Genomic DNA, 17,220 nt, shown 5'->3' with positions numbered 1-17,220 from the left:
ACCGGAGGAGGGTCCCGCATGGTGCGCAGACCTCTCCTGCCGCCCGCTGCTCCCCTCAGCAGTGTACTTCGGTCCTTCTGCCTGCTCTGCTCCCCGCTCTGGCTCTGGTGAATTCTCTCACGCTCCCGCTCTTCTGACTGTACCCAGTGCTTGCATAAATAAATAAATAAATAAAACAAAATAAAAAAAAAAGAAAGAAAGAAATAATAAGCAAACTATGACGAGGAATGCTGAACATCTGTTACAGTGTTATTTATAAGGCAGAAAGCTTAGGATACAAACTAAATGCAAACAGGAGAGGACTGGTAAATACATTTTTTACATTCAAATCACTGAAAAACAGTAACTTAACTACTCATGTTCTAAAAAGGGCTTAGAAGTACGTTATATAGTATATACTTAAAAATATATGCATACGCTTAAATATATATATATAATATATAAATCAATATAATTTAATAAAAAAATACCTGATGGAGAAACACCAAAATGTTGTCAGCACTTCTCACTGGAAGCAGAATTGCAGATATTTTTTTAATCTTTGTGTTTCTCTTTGTTTCTCACATTTTGTACAACACACAGGAGAAATGGATAAAATTCATAGTGTTCAAAAGTAAATAACATTCTAAATAAAGTAAAATTGTATCACTTACAAATGACCCAGCATTTTCTCTCCTAGGTATCTAGATAGTCACCAGAATTGAAGCGTGTGCCCACCCAGCTTACTCACAGTAGCCAGAAGCACAGGCCACCCAGTGCCCATCACTGAGTGTGGTCTGACCACAGATGGAATGTTATTCAGGCATAATAAATAAATGGGCACACACATATGGTTGAAGCTCTCAGAAATGATATGCCCCAGGCAAGAAGACAGAGGAAGGCCACGTATTGTATGTTACCATTTATATGGGCTGTCCAGAGAGCAGGACGAAGTCAGGGGTTCTCTAAGCGAGGGGTGAGAATGAGAAGCAGCTGCTTAGTGGGCACAGGGTTTCCTTTCAGGGTGATGAAAGTGTGACACTGCTCTATAAATATACTACAAGTCATTGGATTGCACACTTAAAAAGGATGAACTTTCACTCTTGTATAAATTATATCTGAACAACCGCGTTTCAAAAAGAATTCTAAAATACAATTGTGTGACTAAACCATGATGAGCTTCTGGAATATGGGAGACCTTGGTTTCCCTATGGACTGTCTTGCCCTGGAGACTCTGAGCGTGCTGTAGTTGTGTTGAAGCTTGGAGCAGGAGGGCCAAGAGCAGGATAATGAATGAACCTGGCTTTAACCTAATGCTGGCTCGGGTTCCCCAAGGTGATACAGGCATGTGGCTTCAAGTTTTCCTAATAAAGTTTTGGAGGTGGGGGTTTATACAGCCCCCACCACACTAGTCCTGCTGAATCGCCTTTAGGAGGTCTTCCCGCATCCAGAGCTGCCATCAAGTGCCCCTTCTGTGCCGCCCAGCAGACCTGCGTTCCAGTCCTACCTCCCCTTGCAGGACTGGTGAGACTTTGGACAGGCTGCTTCACCTCTCCTAGCCTCGATTTTCTCATCTGCCAAGCGAGCGAGCCAATATTGCCTGTCATCATACAGACTCAACAGCATTGTGTTTCTATACCTCAGAGCCTGGCACATAGTAGATTCTCCGAAAGGGGCAGCTATTATTCCTCATAGGAGTAATACTACTCTGGCTCACACGGCCCCAACCCTGAGCATCTGGCTCCAGGGGGGTGTTCAGATGGCTATAAAGACTGAGCTGGTGAGGGGCCCCGCTTGGGGCCTGTTGGTTAACCTGACTACAGTGATGTGTGTTGTCTCTAATGTCGTGGGTTACTTTGTTTCATTGCAGACAGTTGCATCTACAAAAAGGTTTGCCCATTTAATGGGGGCTCTTTTCTGGTTCAACCCTCGGCATCTGATTTCCAGTTCTGTTGGAACCAGGCTCCTTACGCGATTGGTAAGATGACCTTTGTCATAACACTCTTGTCCGGTAGCTGCATCTAAGCCCTCGGTGCTGTGGAAGCGTGCTCGCTGCCTGCTGCTAAGTGTCATGAATTATGCGAGGACAAGGACTACTCAAAGTGTTCTTCTTCTAGTGTTTTGTTTTGTTTTTTTGTCCCCCCTTGGGGACTGTTGTCTTCTCAGTTCTCAATGTCTGAGCATGTGAGCAATTGAGAACAATTAAATCTCATTTTTTCAGCAATTGGGTATCTCTCAATATCACTTTATTTTTTGGACCCCACTTTCTTTTTTCTAAAATCCAAGAGCAAGAAATGCTGCCTTAACATGCCGACTGACTTGGGGAAGATATATTCAGCACCATTCTTAGCTACTTTGAAGCTCACGAGTCTAGAATCACAGAAACACAGGTGCTTTGCTGGCCACTGAAATGTAGGGGGGTGATGGAGGTGCCTCAGTTCTGGCTCCAGATCCTCAGCTGGGCATTTGCCTGGTGAGAGTCACACCAGAGCTGAGAATGTTCTCGTTAGCACTGTTTCCACCGGGTAAAACTATCTGTTGATAGGTGAGCATGGCAGCCCTTACTCGGCTTACGGCAGGGTCAGGTCATGATAAACCTTTCACGAGCTGGAAATGCTGTCAGTAGACCTGTGTGGAATACGCCCACCCTAGCAGATAGCCATAGCTATCTTCTTAGCCTCGCCTTCCTGGGACGTCCTCAGAACGTCTACACTGGCCTGTAGTTTGGCAGGATCATCTCCTACGAAGCTTATTTTAGAATAAAGCATTGCCTATCCCAGGTGAAATATTGACTACCAGGCTGAAAGTGAAAAATAATCTGTAGTGAGTCGGCTGTTCCCCCTCGTGATGGCGGGACTGGGGGGAGCCGCCACCCAGCATGAGGGGGCGTCCCACCCCACACCTCACCAGGCTGGGAAGGATGCAGCTTCCAGGTGTGGCTTCTCCCACGTGTGCATCTCTTTCACACCGTCAGAAAGTCGAAAAATTGTAAATCAAAGCGTCCCAAGTGTGTAGAGTTATTGTCTGGACGCAGTGTGTCTGAGAGGAAAGTGAGGACCCATGCGAGGCGCTGGCAGGGCTGGTCGGGCTGTGGTGTGGGAGGACGGGTAGAGATGCAAATTCCTGGAGCAGCCAGAAGGAATGGGGGACAGCTGTGGGGCCCCAGAGCACAAGCCAGCGGGCCAGCAGCCCACGCGCCCCTTCCCTTGCAGTCTGCGCTTTCCCGTACCTCCTGGCCTTCACCACCGACTCCATGGAGATCCGCCTGGTGGTGAACGGGAACCTGGTCCACACAGCGGTCGTGCCTCAGCTGCAGCTCGTGGCCTCCAGGGTGAGTAGCCCTGGACCTCCTCCTGCCTGAGGGGCTCTGGGAACCCCAGGCCCAGGTGAGGGGAGGGGTGCTCCTCTCATCAGGCTGGGCCGATGGTGACAACACCACAATGTCAAAAACTGGAAGTCAGATGAAAACAGACCGGGTTGGATTTTGTGTGTGGCCTATTTGGGCATCGAAACGCCCCTCCTTAGTTTTGTTGGGAGCTGGTAGCAGTTGGGGAGCACTCAGCTGAAAAGAGAAATCCCTGAGACAGGCCAGCGTCACTGTCACACCGAGATCAGTCCAGGCCCAGGAGAGTAAGAGCTCGTAGTGCCGCGCTTCCTTTCAAGTGGAATTTGTACCCCATGAAACGTGGTTGACTGAATCACCATGTCTAGGATGCAGAGTTTGCGCAGAGATGCAGATTAGGAGACACACGGTGACCCAGCTCGCCCGGCCTTCCAGGGCGCAGCTCCTACCCATGCAAGTAACCTCAAGAGCACAGGCAATCATGTAGTAAAACATTCAGGATGGGTGAATTTTGATTAAACTTAAACCCCATTTCAGTTTAATCGCGGCTTTAACAGCCAGCTTGTAAGGTCCCCGAGGATGGGCTCTTGTGGGGGCTCCAGCGCAGATGCTCTGGGAGCAGAGTATTTGTGGAACCAGTGAATGAATGACCCTTTCGCATAGGAATCCCAAATCACTTCACTTCCAGCCCCCCGGTGCCCCCGAGAGAAGAGTGTGTGTTGGGGAATTGATTCTCTCTCTTGTACACCAACAAGGAGACGAGGGAAAGCAGCAGGAAACTACATCCTCAGAAACCTCCTAACTGCCTGGCCAGGCCAGCTTAGGAAGCCCCCCACCAGGTGGCTGAAGGCTTCCCGGGGTGAAGGCAGGCCTGTGGGGCAGGGCCTGGATGCCAGCAAGTCCAGTAACGCTTTCTGCTTCTTCCTAGTCCGACATCTACTTCACAGCTGCCGCCACTGTGCGCGATGAGGTCTCGTCTGGAGGCAACTCCAAGGGGACCAGCGCCCACAACTCTCCTCAGACACCCCCGGGCCGAGACACCCCCGTATTTCCTTCTTCCCTGGGGGAAGGTGAAGTCCAGTTTTTACTGTCTTATTAATAGATGCGTTTAACCCATTCTGATTTCTGTTCATCGCTGAGTATCCGCATGTGATGATGGCCTGAGGAAGTCACTAATTAAAGCCATAAAAACCCTTACATCTGAATGCGTTGGCTACATTCAAGGAACCAGGTGATAGCAACAAATTCCATAATGAAAAAAAACTGCTCAGTGGGAGAAGGGAGCCGCGGGCTAGAGAGAGTCACTCCCCACAGCAGGTGCCTACTAGACCTTTAACCATCTAGTAGGTTCTCACAACTAAAGGGAGATGGTCATAAACCCCATTATTTTATAGTTTTTAATGAGACGGGAGACCAGCGTAAGATGGGCAATCTTCTTTCATGTACTGAAGTCAAGAAACCAGAAATTATCCTCTTGTGAGTAATATAAACTCCTCTTAAAATTCTGAGCTTCTCTAAATCTTATTTCAGGTGAAATTCAGTCCAAAAATCTGTACAAGATTCCACTCAGAAACCTCGTGGGCAGAAGCATCGAGCGGCCTCTGAAGTCACCCTTAGTCTCCAAGGTCATCACCCCGCCCACATCCATCGGCCTTGGCATCGCGGCCATTCCTGTCACTCACTCCTTGTCCCTGTCCCGCATGGAGATTAAAGAAATAGCAAGCAGGACCCGCCGGGAGCTGCTGGGTAATGACTCTTGGCTTTTGAATTTTCCCTGTGAGTGTACCAACTGCTTTGTCTTTGGATGTTGATCATCCTCAGTGAGTTGACAGTGAAAGAGAGAGAGAGAAAGAGAGAGAGAGAGAGAGAAATGTCCCCTTTAATGAGGGGTTCATAAAGAAAGTATCATGCGTCCACACAGAGGATTCCCGCACAGGTCACCCAACACTGATCCTTCTCTGTGAGCCAGGTGGGCAGTCTCTAAACCACATCAGTCAGGAAAGGTAGTTTGCAAAACAGAACATAGTTTCAGACAGGTCTTTAAAATATAGGTGTCTCTGTACAGATGTTTTTCTAGAAGAGTCTAGAAGGATCTATATCCTGTAGCTCTCAAATAAATTTTATACTTGAATATCCAAAAGTTTACATCACTGTGTTCTTACCACTGGTATTCTCGAAGCCCCTCATCCTCAGGGGCAGCACAGTGGGGGTGGCTCAGATGCAAGGTGTGTTCCGTCCTAGTCTCTCAACATGCAGGTGGGAGACCGGGACAGAGAAAAGTAAAGTGCCGTGATAGCTGTGAAAAGATGAGGCTACTTGAGAACTTTTTGTTCAGAAAGTGAAAATAAAATGAAGAGAAATGGCATGATGTGTTAAACCAGTCAGATGGTTTGAGACCCTGAAGTGGGAGCTTTGTGGCAGAAAACCTCAAGGATGGTTGACCTTGACACACCTCTGCGCGGAGTTCTGTGTCTGGGGACTCTGGGAGAAGGCCTGGGCCACCGGGCAGGCAGGCCTCAATGTTGGCCGAGTCGGTGGGTCTAAAAGTTGGTGCCTTCTGCTGTGCTTTTAAAATAAGCATATCAGCATTTTTAACCCACCATTCCCTAGGAGAGCTTCGCCTGCCAACCATTATCTTACAGCCACTGTGCTTTTCAGAAACGGCCCCTCTGAGTTGGAGAATGAAGTTCCTGCACCAGGATCTAGGATCTGGTGGAGGTTTCCCTCCTTCATTGGCTCTTCTGAGCCTATTGTTTTGTTTTTGTCTGTGATCCAAGCATAGTTTACAGCCAAAACAAACACCTTCCACCAACAAGAAAGCTGATTATTTAAATATATATATTTTTTATCATCTTCATCCCTGACTCGAGCCCACTAATTCACCACTCCCCAAGCAAGGAAAAAGCATCTTCTGCCCCATGGCAACCCTGGGGTCATGACTCTGACCTAGGATTCTCCCCTTCAAACCAGGCCTCTCGGATGAAGGTGGACCCAGGTCGGAAGGAGCACCAAAGGTCAAGCCCAAAGTCCGGAAGCGGCTAGGGGAAAGCCAAGGAGGCCCCACACCAGGGGCAGTGAGGTCAACTAGCAGTGACAGGTAATGGGGAGCAGCCCCAGCAGCCCCTACTCAGGGCAGAGACCCTGCTGATGCCTGATGATGCCATGGCCAGCCCCTCTGGCCAGCCACAGCAGAGGGTCAGCATCCAGCTCCTCCCCGGAGCTCTGTTAGGGGTCACGGGGTGACTCGGGCATGTCCTTGGTGGAAGCTGGGTGAACCCAGATGAGCAGGCAACAGCCAGACAGCACAGGCTCAGTTCATTGGGCGCCCGGGGTCCTTTGACAGTGACTCTTCTCTTCCAGGATCACCTCGGGCTCCTTGGAAAGCCCTTCTAGTTCTGAAGCCAACCCAGAGGCGCGTTACCATTCCGCTAGCTCCGACCAGGACCCCGGGGCAGACAGAGAAGGCAGCCCTGTGTGGGGTGGCAGCATCTTTCCACTCCCGGCCTCCTCGGATGAAGACATTATTGACTTGAAGTAAACGGCCGGTTTACTTGCCATCTTTAATTTCCTTATGGGGGTTTATACTCTTTAACCTCTTCTGACGTCACTTCTCAACAAAATGTGGCTTTTGGCCTGTGTGTGATCTTATTGGACCAAACCCTCTGCACTCTCGGCCAGTTTGGGTCACTCTCCAATGTCCGGTGCCATTTCTCTTGACCTTTGTTTCCTTCTGTTCGGGAACCATCAGTCCCCTTGTAATAAAGGTGGTAGGTTTCACTGAGGTTTTAGAGCGAAACTTTGAATAAATCAAGTGTTCATTCTTATTGATGCAATCCTCTCTTGTGTACACTCAGAAAAATTATTTCTGCGTGATAGCTTTGGTTTATATCACAGAATGTGTTTCTTTCATAAAAGAAAGCCATTGCTTTTCAATTTTACTACAAGTAAGCTTGCTTTCTGTACCTTTGGCCCCTGTTGCTGTCTCAGCTCATTGTAATTGGAACCAGCTGCCTTCCTGTTGATCGACTTTTGAAAAAAACGGAATGATTAGATCTTAGAAGCTCCTGCTGCTTCTTCCTTGAAACTCATGAAAAATAATAAGGCATGGGAGCTCTGCTTATAAAGGGGGCCTGGAGGCAGCAATATCTGCCAAGGCGTGAAGTCTGCACACTCCTGGGAGGGAGCCCCCCGCCAGAGGGCAGCAGCAGGTTTGTAGGGGTCCATGACCCGAGGGCTCACAGGCTCATCCTGTGCATACAGGCCTCACTGCATGCCCCTCTGGCTGAGTTACAGGGCTAAGTAACTGCGGTAACTTGTCCATAGAGTCAAGCACTCCATAGTAGGTATCACTAGCCACCAACTCTCTGGAGAAGGAGGTCATGTGGGAGAAAAGCAAACAGGAAGGGATGGGTCACTTATCACCACCGTGATAAATGCAGATGCTGAAGCACAGAAGGGCAGTTACTGGAGATAGTACAGTCAGGTGACTGCTCCCGCTCACATACTACACCGCTAGCTCTGGGTGCCTCAGGTGCTTAGACTCATATACATGCTGCTCCCTAAATCCCTCCAGGAAGATAGATGTGGTCATCCCCACTCAGAAAGAGGAGGAACAGGCCCAGAGAGGAATTAGAAGCCAAACTTAATCTCATAGCCCTGATCTTTCCAGAATCACACAGCACTCCACTGAAACTATGACTCCCACAGTGTGTCAGGAATGTTAAAAAAACAAAATTCACAATTTTAGAGATCTCGTTGGCTTTATTAAGTGAGCCATGAGTGGGCAGCAGCCTGTCTAGGGTAAGCAAGGGCTTACACAAAGCGGAGGGTATTTATAGGCAAAAAGGTAGGACAAGATTACTAGCAAAAGGAAAGATGATTTCAGCAAAAGCACCTTCCCTCCAGGGCAGGCAGGGGGCACCTGAGCATGCAGATTTCTCACGGAGGCTGAACTGGAAACTCCAGATAGGGAAAGCTTGAGTCTGCAATAGGCATTGCAGAAGGACTCCCTTGGGGCGATGTTCCTCGGAGCCTTGACCTCGTCGTCCCGACCTGGGCGCACACGTACACAGGTTGGCTATTAAAATGCTCAGGGGACGCAAAGTGGGAAGGCAGTAAAATGAAGATTCGAGTCAGGATCACCTGTGAAGCGGGTGGGATTTAAAAGGGAGCAAAGACCTCGCCAGGTAAGCCCAGTCAGCTCATCCACCTTAGTCACCTAACAGGTCATCAGCCTCGGGACTCCCTGGCAGTGTGGACTCCAGCGCGGCCATCCGAGGGCCTCAGGGTCGTGGCGGGCACGGAGGTGGCTGCCCAGGCCACCCGGCGAGAGGCCGGGCCAGGCTCGGCGCCCCCGAGGAGAGGGCGCGGCCGAGGACAGCTGAGACCTTCCGCCCTGCGGCTTCCAGCGGGCAGAGCTGGGCAGGCCGAGGGGTCAGGCACCCCCAGTGCAGACCCCCGGGCAGCGGGCAGCGCCGAGCCGGAACTCCAGCACCAGCTGGGCTGGACAGTGGCGCTGCCGCGCGGGCCTGGACGCCCAGGGCGCCGCCCACGTGCTCCGCCTTCTCCCGGGCCAGCGCCGCGGGGAGCTCGCGCGAGAGGCGGCTCCGGGCGCAAAGACAGTCCCGGCCCTCCGCGCTCATTGGCCGGCTCAGCCTGACGCTGCTTTCTCACCCCGCCTCCAGGCCCGCACCACGCGCCTATTGGCTGATGGAGCGCTCGGGCCAGAATCCAAGTCCGCGTCGCCCGCACATTGGCTGGCTGCGTCCCCGGGGCGGCTCCAGGGCCCGCCTCTGACTGGCTCTTCGCGCGGTCGCCGACCCCGGCGCGCGTTCCTATTGGCTGCTCTCACGCGGCGCCGCCCGCCCCCGCCCCGCCCGCGGGCGCCCATTGGCCGGCCCCGCGGGGGCGCGGCTGTCCGCACTCGCGGCTCCGGCGGTTCGGGCGTCCGGGCGGGCCGCGGGCGTTGGCGGCGGACATGACGCCGGACGACGCGGAGACCCGGCCGCTCCTGGGGCGGCCCCGCGGCGGGTGAGCGGGCGGGGACCGGCGGGGGCGCGGCCCGGCCCGGCCTCCCCCGGCCGGCGCCGCTCACCGCCGCCCCCCCGCAGCGCGCCCCGCGGCCGCCGCGTCTTCCTCGCCGCCTTCGCCGCCGCCCTGGGCCCGCTCAGCTTCGGCTTCGCGCTCGGCTACAGCTCCCCGGCCATCCCGAGCCTGCGGCGCGCCGCGCCCCCCGCGCCGCGCCTCGACGACGCCGCCGCCTCCTGGTTCGGGGTGAGGCCGCGGGCGCCCCACGCCGGGCCGGGGCCCCGGGTGGGCTCTGGGGGCCCCCGCCGCGTCCCCGGGGGGCCCCCCTCGGCCGGGGGCGGGCGCGGAGCCAGCCCGGGGCGCCCTCCCGGGCCCAGCCCCAGCCCCGTCCCTCGGAGGTGCGGGGGGGGGGGGGGGGGCGGGGCGCCGGCCGGGCCGCCTCAGCCGGTCGCCGCCCGCAGGCCGTCGTGACCCTGGGCGCCGCGGCGGGCGGCCTGCTGGGCGGCTGGCTCGTGGACCGCGCGGGGCGCCAGCTGAGCCTCCTGCTCTGCGCCGCGCCCTTCGTGACCGGCTTCGCCGTCATCACCGCCGCCCGGGACGTGTGGGTGCTGCTCGCGGGTCGCCTCCTCACCGGCCTGGCCTGCGGCGTCGCCTCCCTCGCGGCCCCGGTGAGTGGCCTCGCGGCCGAGGAGCCCAGGGGCAAAGCGCTGCCCACCCCCGGGGCGGGGGTCTGGGCTCTTCCCGCGCAGCCTCCTGGCCGCCCGGTGCCGGTGCCGTGGCCCTTAGCGTTATCCCTCTCCCCGCGGGCCTCGGGAGGGGCGGCTGTCATCCCGTTTCGCAGGTGAAGCGAGCGTCGGGCACACCTGGTCGGTGGGGAAGCTGTCACTGGAGCCCGGGACTTCGCCTCTTCACGGGGGCGTCTCTCGCTCTGCAAGAGCAGCGTTGCCACGGCCAGGGTTGCAGCTGCATGCACCTGGGTGAAGTTCCATCTCTGCCTCTCACCTGGGCAGAGCACCCTCTGTACCTCAGTTTCCCTGCCTCCACCCCTGAATGGCCTGCGAGGATACAGGGAGGGCTCTGCTACCCCAGAGGTGCCATTCAGGGTGAATCAGGCCTGCAGCAGCCCGAGTTGGGGCTCTCCTCAGCTCTGATTGGCTGAGACTTCAGTCTGAGGAGCTCTGGGGCCTCAAGTCTCCTCTTACTTGCTGACAGGTGTATATCTCGGAAATCGCCTACCCTGCCATCCGGGGGCTGCTGGGCTCCTGTGTGCAGCTGATGGTCGTCATAGGCATCCTCCTAGCCTACCTGGCCGGTACAGTTCTTACCTTATCTCTTTTGACTCCTGTTAATGTCAGGTGGCTGTTTTCAAGAAACAGTCATTGGTGTTCAGAGAAGTCAAGGACTTTGTCCAAGGCCACACAGCCAGTGCTCATGGTGCCAGGCTCCCAGAATGCCTCCCTGAGGCCTTAGGATGTGTGGGTTTGTGACTCAGTTCCAGGGAGAGCTGGAGAAGGTAAAAGTGTGTCTTCCCAAGGCAGCCTGTCCCCCATGTGAGGAGGGCTGGTTAAGTCAGCTGACTGCTTAGGTCAGTTCCTTCCTATACAGTGGCCAGTTAGAGTGCCCCAGGGCTCCAAAGCCTGCCAGAAATGTGGCAGGCCACGCACGCTTCCCTGGGAAATGTCAGTACTGGATCTGCACTGTCAGCAAGTTGCAGTGTGAAAGAAGCTGATTCCAGGGACCTTGAGGGGAGCAGGGCTGGGCCAGCATGGGGAAGCTTGTGGAAGCAGATGTGCTGTCAGCAGAACTGGAGTAGAAGGAGCAGACTTCAGCCTCTGCCACCTACACTGTGTGACCTTGACACCTCCCCACCCCCAGAGCCCACGCTCCCTGTCTTTAAGGGGAGGACCCCTCTCATCCGTCACTGTTAGGGACTCCACTAAGGGTTACATGAGAGGTGCCTGGCAGCAGGCCCCAGACGACATTTGTCCAGGCTGGCTGTCCCCCCGGCTCTGATGCCTGACATCCCCGCCCAGGTGGGGTCCTGGAGTGGCGCTGGCTGGCGGTGCTGGGCTGCGTGCCCCCCTCCCTCATGCTGCTGCTCATGTGCTGCATGCCCGAGACCCCGCGCTTCCTGCTGACTCAGCACAAGCACCAGGAAGCTGTGGCCGCCCTGCAGTTCCTGTGGGGTTCCGAACAGGACTTGGAAGAGCCCCCGGCGGGGACTGAGCACCAGGTGAGGGGCAGAGCAGTGAAACAGCGCCCCCTGCCGCTGGGGGAGACTAGCACAAACTTCCCAAAGCACCCTACACCAGAGGGGGCAGGGCCGGTGTCCTCCTGTGTGTGAGAGGGCAAATGTCTGCTCCAGCCCCACTTGTTGGCTGTGTTCCAGCCTTGGGGCTCACAGGGATGCCTGGAGCCTTGATTCTTATGGTCCCAGAAAGAGAAGGGTCATCGGGGCAGAGGGCAATGCAGGCGAAGATTCGAGGACTTGGCTCTCTGGCCTAGGAAGTGCAGGGCAGAGAGAGGGGGAGACGTCTCAGGCCTTGGTCTCCCCACCTGTACAGTGGGGGGCATAGGGCAGGCCGGTGGTGGCAGTAAGGACTCCGTGGGCTGGCGGAGGCTGAGTGGGTTTCTGGAACCCTTGTTCTTGGCTCATGCAATCTTTGTGACTCTCCCAACAAAGCAGGGAGAGGTACGGGGGGTGAAGGACTTTTTGCCTTACAAATGGGGACCTCCCTTTGTCCCAAGGCCCCGGGTCAGCAGGCACACTGCTGGGGTCCCCCTTGGGACGGGGAGCAGCTCTGATGCGAGGTGTCTGTGAGCAGGGCTTCCACCTGGCCCAGCTGAGGCAGCCCAGCATCTACAAGCCCTTCATCATTGGCATTTCACTGATGGCCTTCCAGCAGTTGTCGGGGATCAACGCTGTCATGTTCTATGCAGAAACCATCTTTGAGGAAGCCAAGTTCAAGGTAAAGAGGCCTGGGCCCCCACCTGGCCTACCTCATCGAATGCCAAGTGGATGGGGCCTGGTCCCAGGGCCTTTGACTTACAGGCCTTGGCCTGTCTCCCCAGGACAGCAGCCTGGCCTCAGTCATCGTGGGCATCATCCAGGTGCTGTTCACGGCCTTGGCGGCCCTCATCATGGACAAAGCTGGGCGCAGGCTGCTCCTGGCCCTGTCAGGTAAGGCCCAAGGGAGAGGCCTCAGCCATATGCAAGTGGGTTGCCCCAGGCCAGCTTCCCCCAGGAGGTGGTGGGAGGAACATGGCCCAACATCCCTAAAAACAAAACTAGAACCTACTCTAAGGCGCCACTGGGGTCCCAGTTTACATGAGGAAACTGAGAACCTAGGCAGGGAAGTGACTCCAAAGCTTGTGGGCTTTGGGGGTACGTGACTACCAACCTGGGCTCAATTTCCCCTCCGTGAAATGTGGGTAATGGTGGAAGAGTGGGAGGTGACCCGAGCGAGGCCCACGAGCTTCAGGACTGCCGGGGGTGTGGGGCTTACGATGGTGCAGCAGCTGCTGTTCCCATCCTGCTCCCTCACCCGCTCTGCTTCCGGGAGCTTCTCTTTCGCCGAGGTCTGCGGTCCAAGCTACAGGGCAGGGTGGGTGCTGCCCACTCAGGGCTCTGGGGCACCCTCACTGCCCCGTACCCATCGCCGCACCTGCCCACCACCCTGCTCACCCGCAGGTATGGTCATGGTGTTCAGCACCAGCGCCTTTGGCACCTACTTCAAGCTGACCCAGGGTGGGCCCAGCAACTCCTCACACGTGGCCTTCTTGGCGCCTACCTCTGTGGAGTCTGCTGATGCCAGTGTGGGGCTGGCCTGGTTGGCGGTGGGCAGCATGTGCCTCTTCATTGCCGGTGAGAAGGGGCCTGTGGGGAAGTTGGTGGGGGCCACCTGATGGGCCTGGTTGCTGCCAGGTACCTTACCTCCCAGTGAGTCCTGTCCTGCCTGCCCTTACTCTGTCACATGGGCCCCCACGTCTGCCCGCACACCAGGCGCCCATCCAAGCCCTTCTATGCACCTTACACCTAACCCCACAGCAGCGCTCCCAGCAGCCCCATCCTCGTCCCATTTTACAGGGAGAAAGCCCGATGCCTACAAAGTAAAGGGGCTGGTCAGAGACTACACAGCAAGGAGGTGCGGGGCTGGGGGCCCGGGCTGGCATCCAGGTGCCCTTGGCTCACGGCCAGGCCGCCCTGCACGTCTCAGCCCAGGGAGTCTCTGGGGTCTGGATCTGGGGCGCTGAAACCTGTCTGGTTGCGCAGGCTTTGCTGTGGGCTGGGGGCCCATCCCCTGGCTCCTCATGTCGGAGATCTTCCCTCTGCACGTCAAGGGCGTGGCCACCGGCGTCTGCGTCCTCACCAACTGGCTCATGGCCTTTCTGGTAACAAAGGAATTCAGCAGCCTCATGGTGAGTGCAGGCCCGATGCCTCCCCCGCCCCCGCGTATTCAGAGAAGCACTTTCAGGATGACTCCCGCAAAAGGCCTCGCACACAGGCTGAGGCCCCTCCACTCTGGGCATCTTAGTGAGGGGTGGAGGGGAGACATGGGGAGCCTGGGCTGTGTGGGCAGAAGGACGCACGGCTGGGAAGCAGGACTGTGAGGGAAGAGCCCTGGGCTGGGGTCAGGCCTGGGCTCCAGCTCCCCCTTGGCCACGTCCCTGCCCCGTGACCAGGGTGACTGCTGACCGAAGTTGGTGGGGGAGACAGTACCTCCCTCTTACAATTGGGGGGACATTATTTCAGGTCATCATCTTGCCACCTTCTCATGGGCGGACTGACACAGAGCTGGGCCTGCCCCAGGGTTCCCAGCGAGTGAGGGGGCAGTTCTGGAGCAGAGTCTGTTCAGTCTTTCCTTCCCCCCGACGTCTGGGCATGCACTGTACCCAGGCCTGCTCAAGGTGCCAAGGAGGGCAGTGAAGGGGACAGACAGGGTCCTCTTTATGACATGGGCTGGGAAGGGCCTGGAGAGCAGTGGGGGAATGAACCCCATATGCTGGAGTGGGGGGGGTCGTCCTGAGAGGCGTGGACACCCGGTCTGTGCAGGGTTGGGCCCACACAGGCAGGACTACCCCGAGTCTGTTGTGGGGAGACCAGCACAGAGGTCTGGTGGCGATGATCTGCTGGGCACTTGGAGGGGCTGACAGCAGAGGAGGAAGGAAAAGAAACCCAGGAGGAGGCAAAGGACCTAACAGTGACCCTGGGGTGGTCACCAGGTCCCAGAGGAAAAGGGAGCGGGTGGGACAGGCTCTGACTGAAGGAACAGCTTGCTCGCTGCTCCTCTGGGACAGAGACGGGGCCCAGCGGAGCGCAGAGCGTGGGATTTGAGCCCTGGAGTCAGACCCAGGGGGCAGCTGCCCTGAGATAGTGGGTCCCTGGCTTCAGAGCAGTCACTTCATCTCAGCGAGCCTCAGTTTCTCCAGCCCCATAACTTCCACACTTCAGCCTGGCCTCAGGAGGGCCTGGTCATACCCTCTGCGCTCAGGAACCGAGGCCAGGGAGACAGAATGAGCATAGCCGCAAGCAGGCTGGGGCCTGGGCCAGTGATTTCCTGACGCCCCTGACCTTCTGCCTCCACACCCGGCCTCTCTTTGCAGGAGGTGCTGAGGCCCTACGGCGCCTTCTGGCTCGCCTCTGCCTTCTGCATCCTCAGTGTCCTTTTCACTTTGGTCTGCGTCCCTGAAACCAAAGGGAAGACTTTGGAGCAAATCACAGCCCACTTTGAAGGGCGATGACAGCCCCTACTTGGCAACGGCTGTCCTCGCTGGGCCGGCCTCGGGCTACGGAGGGGACGGAACCTGCCTGTTACTTCAAAACAGGTCTCGGCCAGAGCCCGGCACCCCAGCCTGCTCCCGGCCTCCCGGGAGCCAGGATACAGGCCAGAGCCCCTCGGAACATCCCTTCCAGGGTCCCTCCTTCCTGCCCAGAGCTTTAGCCCAGCAACCCCGGCACCAGGTGTGCCAGCTGCTGGCCCAGTTCCACCGCCGCTCGGGCTTGGGAAGCCGGGACATCTCAGACCTGCCCAGCGGCCGTGGTCAGTCCTCTCCGGCCATCTCCGTTGTGACACTGAAGGGACAGAGGGGGGCGCCTCGTTTTCTGGCTGAGATGCTTTCGGAGACTGGTGACAGCCCACAGTTTTTCCTCAGGAAGGAACTTTGTTTGCCAAATAAAGATTTGACTTGGAAAATCAGGTCATGGCCTTTTTGTGAGAGCCAAAGTTTGCGAAGGGCCTATTTCCAACCTTTCCGTGAGCCGCCTCCTGTGGACTGGGCCTTGCCAAGAATATTCGGTGGACTTTGTATGGTCAGCCAGGCTCAGCCTTGGCACTTGGAGGTGCTTTCTAACTCTTTCCATGGGCTCAGTTCTCTGGGCCATTAGTCACCAAATCTTGTTTTAAAAAATAAAAGGCTGCTTTAATATCTTTATTTCAATTAGCCACCACCATAAGCACAAATATTAACCCTTTATTTGGATAATTAATAAAAGAATCTCACAGCTGCCCACTTCCAGAAGCAGCCTCGGAGGTCAGTTGGGGGTGCGCACAGCTTTGTCTCCCTGTGCCCTCCCGCCTCCTGCAGGCGCAGCAGCCCTGCTGTGTTGGGAGCCTCGTTCGCCACTGGGAGGGTGGCCTGTGCCTGTCAGGGCAAGCTGCTCACCACAGTGGCTCAGGTCTTCTACACCCTCACTGGTTTTCGGTAGGGACACCAGTGAGCTCGGGTCAAATTCTGAGGGGACTGCTGGTTGTCTGTGTGGCCTAGACAAGTCACTCAATGTCTCAAAACCTCTGTCTCTTTATCTGTAAAATGGCCATAAAGATGCCATCCCCTTAAGGGATTGTCGTGAGAATGAGATAATTATACAGAACTAAAGATGGGACCGAGTACGGGCTCAGTGGATGCTGCCTGTTGGTGAGTGCGAGGCTGCTGGAGGGAAGTGGGTAGGAGCTGCAGGCAAGGCTGGTGTGAGGCCCAAGGGCTGCCTCATCAAGGGACATTTGATGCCTTTATGCATTTTTCTTATATTCTAAACCCTGTTCCCTTAGTAACTCCTACCCACACCACCTTCTGATTGCTAACAGCACCCGCCTATGTACCAATGACTGAATCCACATGCGCTTCAGAAATCTCAGACTCGCTTGGGACCATCCCCTCAGGGACCAAGAGCCCTCCCTGCTGACAGTGCTGTATCTGCCCCTGGAGCCCAGCCCAGCACCACTGGGCACAGACCATGAAGCCCTATGAAATGGAACATCCCTAGAGGGTAGGTGCAGAGAATATGGGCTTCACCCAGCACAGGGTAGAAATCTGCAATTCCCTCCCTGCACCTGAACAACTTCCAGGACAATGCTGGCTTCTACATGACTGAGGCGAGGAGTGCCCCAATGCCACCCAGCAACCACTGACGGAACTGCATCAACTGATGTGTGCGGCATTACCTCCCAGTGGTCTAAGGAAGAATAGCAAGACTAAAGGAAGAAACCTGCTGTTGTTGCCTGGTTGCCATTGTGGCAACAAGAAAGCCTCTGTTGCTGGGCAGACCTGCACCAGCAGAAAGGGACCATGAACCAAGGCATATAGGCAGCCTCTGGAAATTGGAAAAGGCCAGGAACAGATTCTCCCCTAGAGCCAACAGAAAGAATGTAACTGCAGAAACCTTGATTTTAGCTTAATGGGATCAATTGTAGACTTCTAACCCCCAAATTGTAAGCCCCAATTTGCAGAAGCTTATCTCAAAGAGATCTATGGATATAGCCTGCCTAATAAGGGGAATCTCAATAAGATTCACAGAAGACCCACAAAGTTAAGAACTGTATTGGTACAAATACTACTGTCTGTGACTAACTATGGTCTGAGACAGAATAAAC

General features: G+C 55.7%; 2 protein-coding genes across 3 annotated transcripts in view; both read left to right on the top strand.

The window, feature by feature from the left end:
* Positions 1-6,860, top strand: part of GARNL3 (GTPase activating Rap/RanGAP domain like 3) — a gene marked incomplete at both ends in the record, with an annotated part of 120,445 nt that extends 113,585 nt beyond the window's left edge. For both annotated transcript variants that reach the window (XM_084238989.1, XM_084238988.1), the window contains 6 exons: positions 1,850-1,957; positions 3,192-3,310; positions 4,251-4,392; positions 4,853-5,068; positions 6,293-6,419; positions 6,683-6,860. In XM_084238989.1, the coding sequence (XP_084095115.1) occupies positions 1,850-1,957; positions 3,192-3,310; positions 4,251-4,392; positions 4,853-5,068; positions 6,293-6,419; positions 6,683-6,860 (890 nt within the window). The remainder of the gene's footprint in view (positions 1-1,849; positions 1,958-3,191; positions 3,311-4,250; positions 4,393-4,852; positions 5,069-6,292; positions 6,420-6,682) is intronic.
* Positions 6,861-9,290: 2,430 nt separating this feature from the next.
* On the top strand, positions 9,291-15,514 carry SLC2A8 (solute carrier family 2 member 8). Its single transcript, XM_084236117.1, has 10 exons — positions 9,291-9,352; positions 9,433-9,595; positions 9,811-10,017; positions 10,562-10,661; positions 11,383-11,582; positions 12,175-12,318; positions 12,422-12,530; positions 13,041-13,214; positions 13,623-13,768; positions 14,954-15,514. The coding sequence occupies exons 1-10, from the start codon at positions 9,300-9,302 to the stop codon at positions 15,089-15,091; spliced, it is 1,434 nt and encodes a 477-aa protein (XP_084092243.1). The 5' UTR covers positions 9,291-9,299; the 3' UTR covers positions 15,092-15,514.
* Positions 15,515-17,220: the final 1,706 nt, after the last annotated feature.

The sequence above is a fragment of the Talpa europaea genome (assembly GCF_964194135.1).
Source record: "Talpa europaea genome assembly, chromosome: 7".
Lineage (NCBI taxonomy): Eukaryota > Metazoa > Chordata > Mammalia > Eulipotyphla > Talpidae > Talpa > Talpa europaea.
Note: the sequence above shows the minus strand (reverse complement) of the source record. Positions and strands in the feature narration are given on the sequence as shown.

Coding starts and splice junctions, on each gene's coding strand:
- SLC2A8 (XM_084236117.1), top strand. CDS start 9,300: ATGACGCCGGACGACGCGGAGACCCGGCCGCTCCTGGGGCGGCCCCGC. Junction 10,018..10,561: donor TCGCCTCCCTCGCGGCCCCG/GTGAGTGGCCTC, acceptor ACTTGCTGACAG/GTGTATATCTCGGAAATCGC. Junction 12,531..13,040: donor GCTGCTCCTGGCCCTGTCAG/GTAAGGCCCAAG, acceptor GCTCACCCGCAG/GTATGGTCATGGTGTTCAGC.